Source organism: Diadema antillarum, unplaced genomic scaffold (assembly GCF_040938485.1).
Source record: "Diadema antillarum isolate AM-2024a unplaced genomic scaffold, OU_Dant_1.0 seq00001035_RagTag, whole genome shotgun sequence".
NCBI lineage: Eukaryota > Metazoa > Echinodermata > Echinoidea > Diadematoida > Diadematidae > Diadema > Diadema antillarum.
Genome location: NW_027271867.1, coordinates 447,273 through 456,765, shown reverse-complemented (window position 1 = coordinate 456,765; position 9,493 = coordinate 447,273). Strand labels below are relative to the sequence as shown.

General features: G+C 39.2%; 1 protein-coding gene across 1 annotated transcript; it reads right to left on the bottom strand.

Moving 5' to 3' along the window:
* Positions 1-7,801: 7,801 nt before the first annotated feature.
* On the bottom strand, positions 7,802-9,049 carry LOC139742900 (somatostatin receptor type 5-like). Its single transcript, XM_071653409.1, has one exon. The coding sequence runs from the start codon at positions 9,047-9,049 to the stop codon at positions 7,802-7,804; it is 1,248 nt and encodes a 415-aa protein (XP_071509510.1).
* Positions 9,050-9,493: the final 444 nt, after the last annotated feature.

Below are 9,493 nucleotides of genomic sequence, written 5' to 3'. Positions count from 1 at the left end.
AGAGACGATAAGAAATGAATATCCCATGGGAGGAAAATATATCACGGCAGTATTTCTTTCATCTCATTCACTATATTCTTTTTTTGTCAGTTTTTTGGATGTTGGGGGTTTTTTTCGTGGAATTGGTAACTTTTATTCAGACGCGGGGCAATAGCCGCCTGCTGTGTGCGACATTAAAGGCCAAGTCCACTTTCATAGACTGTGGATTGATAGTGAATGCAGCATACGTATCACAGAACATATCAGGGTGAGTGAAAGTTTGAGGAAAATCTGACGATTCGTTCAAAAATTATGAATTTTTAGAGTATCTGCGCAGTCACTGCAGGACGAGAAGACTACTGTAGTGTATGATGTCACATGCGTAAAAAGATGTAAAGATGAACGTTCACAAAGTGTTACTCATTTCCTCGACTTGTCACTGACGTATGTTAAGGGAATTATTATCCCCCTAAACCTTCTGGAACAGGGAAGTCAACTGCTATTTTTTTTTATGCGAGAAAAGTGAAATTGATGTTATGACTCTTCTTTATATTTTCTTGATATCGTTGTACACATTGTGACATCACAAACTGTAGTTGTCTTCTGATCCAGCAGTGACTGAGCAGAAAATTCAATAGATCATAACGTTTGAACGGATTGTCCAATTTTCCTCAAACTTTCACTGATGTGTCCCACTTATATTGCTGCATTCACTCAATCCACATGTATATTATATTGTATGAAGTGAACTTGTCCTTTAAGAGAAAAGAGGGTGGAACGGCGACAAGTTTGAAGGCAAAACTAATACGACCGCGATGGGAATTATCCTTAGGCGGTTAACAATGGAGTAAGAACGGTGCTTTGCGGAGGAAGCATGGACGGTTGAATACTCACTGTAGGAAATATTGAAGTACCTTGGCTCGGTTGTTTGTTGCTGATATAGAGAGATTCCTCTTTGTCAGTTAATGCTTTGTTCTGACTGATTTCCGTCTCAGGCGAGGGAGACCGGTGTGGTAATGAGACATCAATTAACCCTTTCGGAACCAAAAGTTTCAAGGCACCATTCAGTTGTGAAGCCGATGTACAGATGGGTGGCCAAAGACTGCGAAAGAGGCATATAATATAAGGTTCAGGGGACCGCTTTCCGATGGTGCGACAAGAGTTTTTAATCCAGTCATATCATCATGAAATGGTGTTTCCATTGAATGCAGCGTTTTGTCGAACCTGTCGCCTCTCTGTCAACAGACTGCCGCTCCTTCCTGGAAAAATTGTCATAATATTATTATTGTCAGTAATGAGGTAGATGTCTCCTCTCCCTCGGATCCATTCTCCCCATTGCTCCCTCTCTCCCTATCTTTCTGCCTCTCTCTATCTCTCTTTCTCATTCTCTCCTTCCCTCTATCTATCAATTCATCTTTCTTTGATGAAGTGTAACCATGCGCCGGGTGCACTGACCGCCGAAAGAAAAATATATATCAGTCATCCTTTGATAATTTCTCATAATTACATGATAATCATCTATCTTTGCATGTCATTTTTATCGGGAGTCTGAAGGATCCTCTCAATCTTAATGATGCGATGACATTATATCTTTTTTTTTCCCTGTTTGCTTGTTTGTCTGTAGGCCTTTTTTTCACTCTCACTCGAAAGAGTACATGTATAGAAAATCTCGAAAATCTACTTAGTACAAAGTACAAGTAATGCTTCTATGTAGATTCCTCATATTTCACATGTTCAGTTTTGCTGTTTTGACAATTCACCCATTCATTTTTTTTTTTATGTTTGTGGTTTATTTGTTAAAACGTGGAATATGGAATTTAAAAAATAAACAAAGTGAGGAGACACTTTACGTCATCCTGGAAAGGATTATCTTTACCAATGACACTGCTTTAAACAGTACATAAGTTATCATGATAATCTATATATACTTAACATGGAAACATGATCAATACATACGTCATGAAATAAAACAGACACGCACATACGCCTCTTCCACATACACACACATTATATATAATATTCTATTCATTATCATATATATGGATATATATCATACATATATCATATATATGTATGTATAATATATACATATGTATGTATATATATATTATATATATATATATATATATATATATATATATATATATATATATATATATATATATAAGCATATACATATGAAGATTTTGTTCGCAAAAACCGATAAGTTCATTTTTGAAGATTTTGAAGTACTGTCTCTGTCATATAACGATCTTTCATATGATGTATTGGTCACTACATATAAAGGTACATTTTTGAAGTTATGGTCAAAAGAAACAATTATTTTCTTTTTATTCTCTTTATAATCTTGACCTTTAATCGCAAATATCTCCATTTGGCAAATATGGACTTATCGGTTTTTTCGAACAAACTCTTCATTAATACATATATACATATATAATTTATGTATGTAGTGTATATGTTATTATACACTTTTCTTTGAGGAGGAACATGTTTGCAGCTGTAGGAACTCAGATGTGTAATATACCGCCGGGTTGTGTATTTGGTTCTTGAGCACCTTTGAGTGGATATGTTGTGCGTTATAAATGTCTGTATATTACCTCTTGTATAGTATTATATTATATTTTAGTATTAGTTTTAGTATTAGCATATATAACCTTATGTTAAGTAGTCGCATGTTGAAAATAACTTATAATATGACGTCACAAATGCAAATTAGACGAGGTGAGATTCCCACCTTAACTATGATTATGATTTGTATTTTTGATCATAACACTCATTTTGTACTTGGCAGTAATAACGTTTAGTGTAATGGGCTTGATAGTTGCTTGGTGATTATTGACCATAAATGCGACTTTTGTCAGTATTGTTGTTGTTGTTGCTGTGTTTTGTTGTTGTTGCTGCTGTTGTTATTTTTATAATTATTATTTTGCATGCAAAAATTCAGTGAAACAAACTCGACGAAATGAGAATCTTGTAGATTGGCATTAACCGCGTTGTTCTTTCTTCAAGGTGCTTCCTTAATCAATATTCTTTATCCTCCCTTCCTCTCCTCTTCTCTCTCTCTCCCTCTCTCTCATCCGCAAGCTCGTCGACAGGTTAAAGGGACTGTACAGTACTGGTTGAGGTGGGGATTCATGTTTTGAACATTCTTAAGTGAGATAATGAGAAACCTCTTATGAAATATGTAAGAGCATGTAATTTTAAGAAGGATTCAACGTTTATTTGATTAAAATTGGTTTTCAAATGGTTGAGATATCCAAAATAGGCCCTAGTGATAATAATAAAAGGCGACAGGCCACAACTTTATTAGGATCTCTTTGTTTCACCTTGTTTTTGGATATCTCAGCCATTTCAAAACCGATTTTCATCAAATAAACTTTTGATACCCCTTAGAATTGCATGCTCTTTGACATCTCAGAGTGGTTTCTGAATATCTCGCAAAACGTTAAAAGCTAAATCCTCACCTCGACCAGAACTGTACACACCCTTTAATAGTGCAGAATTGAGAAATTTGATAAATACAGATTGTAATCGATCGATTTCACGAGTTGTTGAGTCGGCTGATGTAGTCAATCGTATTCCGCAAGACTTTGTAAGGCAACGCGTTTAGTAAAGAGTATGAACATTCAAGACATCAAACAATGTGTTACACACGATTACACGTGTCAGAGTACAAAGGTGTGTTATACAGCGAGCTGCTGGCAAGACCTGCAACAGAGCATGTGAAGTTTGCCAAGTGCTATAAGAAATTCTTATACACAATCCAATATCATGTTGTTACGTAAAGCTCCCTTGAATCTGAAATAGGAACAGAACAAAGTGAGAAAACAAAACAAGCGCAAATACAGGTATAGTCCAAACCAGAACCAACTATTTGCAAATGCAGTACGCTTTCAGATAGTGCCCCATAACAGCTGTTTCCGTAATAAGCTAGTTCGGAGTTAGCTCATGGGCACATTGGTACGAATGACCTTTCTCTTTTCTCAGTCGGTTAGGGGCACTTCACTCGTTTTAGAGCGACACAATGCATAAGCTTTACAAAACAATTTATGGGATTCACAATCCTGTTCAAACAAAGAATAGAGTTGCGTAGACCAGATGAGCAGAACGATCCGTCAATTTACACTTGGGAAAGCATCCATTTAATGATTTTGCATTGAATGTATTGACAATCTCTTAAGATATTGCCAAATACCACTTTTGCTGTCAGGTGGATGTGCTGGCAAGCAGCATTTATAAGTATCTCATGAATAATCATTACATTACAGATGCTTATCCCAGTGAATTTAAAAACCATTATGCCTGTTGGTCCGAATGACCTTGTTTCTGCTCATGCGCAAAGTGGAACTACGAACTGGCTTATTATGATAACACGCAATCATTATCGTGGTTCTTGTATCATAATTAACAACGATCATCGTAATTTACACATTTTTTTCTATTATCATCATTACAACCAGTTCCTCAAAAACTCATATTTTGTCAACAGGAATTCAAAATCCACATTCAACAATCACCTGTGGGAGGTGCCGTCAAACAATAAGTTTAATATGTGTTAACGACTTTAACAAGTGGACGACGTATCGATGAAGACAGGTTTAAGAGTGAGTCTATGCAGATCAAAGAGTAAATTAAGACCACTGGCATTCCTATACAAATGTATTGTAAAATAGCTTATACATGTAAAGATAAGTATTTCTTTATCTGACAATAATTGTCCAGCAACGTACAACTGATTCGGTATCTTCAATAACTTGAAGGTACTAGCCCACATTTGCAAACCCACGAAAATCAAAACTGCATAAAATAGGTCCAATATGACTTCAAGTACAAGTTATAACAGTAACATACCTCACCTGTTGCTCTTTGTCTATACCATTCGATAAAAGAGAGAAAATCATCGTTTTAAAATCAATTTTCAAACCGGGTCAACCCGACCCAAAATCGAATTACGAGCGCGGGCTAGCTACGTACATTAACTTACACAATGTCATGTATCGCATGCATGTAGTACGTGCGTGGACCGGAGCTAGCGAGCGTTTTTATACGCATGCATACGGTGCATTTTCATTAATTTTTATGAAAGTAATGGACTAATTGGAACGAAAGTTTGCACAGGTGTTACTGCAATCATACCCAAACTCCATGCTAACTATGAGACCAATTGCTGCAAGTTTGCAAATGTGGGCTAATACCTTTAAGACGCGGGAGCGTATAGGGATTCATGAATGGCCTGATACATTCGCTACCCACTGGGTTACATGCGAAAACAACGAACAGCACCGGTCAGCGAACAATGTGCATCGAACCGTTTAACACGCTCATCGGAAACGATCGACTCCACTCGGAGATTCTTCCGTTGTTTGTCTTCTTACATAGAGATCATGCTGTGATAAAGCTGTACACCATTCGTTACTGGAACAATGTGGAATATTCTCGAATATGTCGGAGCCAGGCCATCCTCCCAACTCTACCGGGCATTTAATCCGTTACTTACGGGAGCTTCATGGGGACACGTGATAAGCAAATAATGTGTCATGGAGTTTAGAAACCATGGTAAGAAAAGGGTTAAGTGGGGCAGCTGATTGGTCAGGGTAGACAAGGATCAGAGTTCTCTTTCTCAGGAATTTCGGGGTTCGTGTTGTTACTTCCCACATAAACCATTTTATATCACTAACAATTTACTCCATTGATAACTCACAACCAAACAGGGCTCACTGTATACCTTGAACGTGGGAAGAGTTGAAGAGTTTGTTCGCAAAAACCGATATGTCCATATTTGCCAAATGGAGATATTTGCGATTAAAAAAGGTCAAGAAAAATAAAGAGAATAATAAGAAAATGTTTGCTTTTTTTGACCATAACTTCAAAAATGTACCTTTAAAGGACAAGTTCACCTTCATATACATGTTGATTGAGTGAAGGCAAAATATTAGTAGAACACATCTGTGAAAGTTTGGGGAAAATCCGACAATCCGTTCAAAAGTTATGAGTTTTTAAAATATCTGTGTAATCACTGCTGGAAGAGAAGACTACTACAGTGTATGATGTCACATGCGTACAACGATATAAGGCAAATAAAAAGAGAATTTCACAAAACTTGACTTTTTGAATAAAGTGCACATTTCTTCGACTTGTTACTGACTTATGTTAGGGGTAATATTATTCCCCCTGACTTTTGAAAGAGAGAAGTCGAGTGTTCATTTATTTTGTGAGAAAAGTGAGAATATCTTGAATTTTCTTTATACTTTCTTTATATAGTTGTACTCATATGACATCACAAGCTATAGTAGTCTTCTCATCCAGCCGTGACTGAGCAGAAACTTCAAAAATTCATAACTTTTGAACGGATTGTCCGATTTTCCTCAAACTCTCATTGATGTGTTCTACTAATATTGCTACATCCACTCAACCCACATGTCCATGAAGGTGATCTTGTCCTTTAATATGTAGTGACCAATATATCATTTAACAGGTATCATTTCGTACTTTATGACAGAGACCGTACTTCAAAATCTTCCAAAATGGACTTATCGGTTTTTGCGAACAAACTCTTCAGTTGCACCAGGGAGGTGACCCTTTTCCACTTCCCTGGTTACACAGTAACAACATGGTGCCACAACGAAATGGTAACAATTGCAGTACACAGCAAGTTTGTAACACTGAATTATTCATTTCTCAGTATTCATTACGAACGGCCTATTACAAAATGATATCCAAACTCAGTTTATAACCATTACTACGAAATGGGTACCCTTTGCACCAGGGTGACCTATTCTGTACGCTCGGTGTCTGACGTCAGCATACAATAAATACAAATGCTACATAACCTGCGATATATATAATATGATACCTATAGTGATCGCATTAAGAAAATATGAGTTGCTAATTCATATCCAGGTAACGCCTGTAGTACAACTTCTAACTGCATTATGTATTAAATAATTGAACAAAATGTCCCTTTTTCTTGGCCGCCATTTAATGTCACAACCCGGAACTGAATACTGTAACTGTGTCCTCAGCATTGGATGGTTGACGTTTTGCTTGTTTGTTTGCTTATTAACTATTGTTTGATTGTTTCTTGCTATGTTTCTCTGTAGATGTTTGTTGTAATAGCAATGTCTATAATAGAACAAACATATTAGCCTAGGTATACATACACCGTATATACCGTGTTCCGATCATATAAACGCTAACTATTTATTACTCCTAAAACTATGCCTTTACAGTATGTTTAAAAATACAATTGGATTTACCCATTGATATCTTTCAAAATGATTAAATGATCTGAAAACTATTTCAGGGTGTAAAACTATAACTTCTCACCTACATCTGGCAGAAAGCCCCATTCCATTTGGTTTAGACGTGCAGAGAAATCGTAATGTTGATCGCTGTCATGGGTCCATTCTTCCAAGTTAAGCATTTGGATGCTCTCAGCATTCAGAAGGTGTGAGCACAATGGACAGAACTTGGAGGGAAGGGATTCCCGACGTGCTCTACAAAGATCCCAATTTCTCTGTGACCACGGAAGCAAATCGAAAGGGGGTTTCTGTAAGATGTACGTATTAAGTTTTAGTTTCATATCTTGAAATTGCACTTTTGTTTTTATTGATACACCACTTTGAAAGTTATTACAAAAAATGCAAAAAATCCGATTGATTTTTTTTTGGGAGGGGGCATATGGCATAGTAATCATTGTTTATACATCATTATCAGCATCAATCATTAATATTGTTTCGTCACAAAAGAATGAACATTATCTCAATACAAAATATCGAATTGCACGGCAAGCATGAGATGGACTCGTGAAAATGACACGCTAAGCGTCGTGTGTGCCCCGGGCGTTGGTTCCATTGCTGGCGGCGGACGCCGTACCGAACAGCGGTTTCTTCACGGCTTTTCCTGTGAACAGCTCCACAAGGGCTTCGCGAAATTCCCGGAAACGGATCGTGTAGATGATTGGATTGGCGCAGGAGTTGCAGAAGCCGAGCAGCGTGAGCGAGCGATGGTAGATGCTGTACGGGTACCAGCGGGGGATGATCCCCAGGCTGTAGAGGAGGAACATCAATTGGGGCGGGGTCCAGCAGATGACGTAGGTGATTATCACCATCATCATGAGACGCAGAACGCGGTTCCTCGCAGTGACGTGAAAGCTGGATGAGGTCTGCATGCCTTCTCTCTTTTGAGACCGGAAGAAAGCAGTCTGCTGATAGAGCTTTCTTATTATCAGGGCCTGTGTGACTATCATCACTAGTGTGGGGACCAGGAGGCGGTATATGAACAGACCGTAGCCGGACACTAACCGCCCTATGGTCGATGCGAATGTGATGGTACACGTTCCGACGCCCTCAACGACGTTGATTGAAGAGGCGCCAAATGAGAGAGAAATGGTGTAGTTGGCGATCCAGATGACTGCGATGGCAATATGGACTTGACGGCGGCTGAGAACGAGACTGAAGAACATTGGATGGGCGACCGCCAGGTACCTCTCAACTGATATTGCCAAGAGGAGATACGTAGAGGTACCGATGTTTGACCACATTAGCATGGACGAGTGAATCATTTTGCAGTACAGCTGTCCAAGCCACGTGGTTGGCATCGTGACCGCCCGCGGTACGGGCACAGTGAACAGTGATGTGAGCAGGTCCGCAGCTGCCAGCGAAGCGACCAGAGTGTCCGTGACGCGGTTCGCGGCCCTGCGCTTAAAGAGCACTGCGATGACCAGCGCGTTTCCGAAGACACCCACGACGGCAACGCCCAACTGGACCGCATTCCAGGGAGACCACGTTACCATCAGCCAACGCCACCTTGGGCTTACGGGGTCCGCGGCCTCGTCACCGGTGGCGTGCTCGTCGCTTAACATGGCGCCGCTTCCACTGCCGTCCCAGTCGACAGTCGATACGTTGAAAGCCACCCAAGATGAATTGAAATCTTGAATATCAGGTCTATTCGTGCCAGAATACTCGGTCACGTAGACTCGGGTGATGGTCTCACCGACCGGTGTCTCCTGCGCGCCTATGACACTGGACATGACCAACAGGCAACTGTAGATGGCGTTTAGTAACATCATGGAACCTTTTCGTTCGCCTGTTGTCAATAGATATTCGCACACACAAAAAAGAGAGGAAAAGGGGACAGAAAATCTATCATTACACAAGGTAGAAGAGTAAACGAACACAATATAACGTGTCAACCGCAACAAATTGTCTAAAACATTAGCGAATCATAAAATATGGCCCCAATCATGAATGTTTAATGTAAATGTTGTGTAGAATTTTGCTTATCTCATTCTTCTTAACACGAAGTATAGCGTTCCTGTTGTAGGTCCTACCCACACTGAATTGCTGAGCTACCTGATTTTAAAGACGCTCTTGTGATTTCAAGTTCGATGCTGGTGCTACCAACACTAGCAACTCGTCCAGCGATAATCTCTTCAATTGAAATCACTCGGTGTTTGCAGGTTAAAGGCATAATTTACCATTCAACTTTTGCAGATGAAACAAAAACCCAG

Bases quoted from the DNA above. Each gene is read 5' to 3' on its own strand.
- LOC139742900 (XM_071653409.1), bottom strand. From the start codon at position 9,049: ATGTTACTAAACGCCATCTACAGTTGCCTGTTGGTCATGTCCAGTGTC.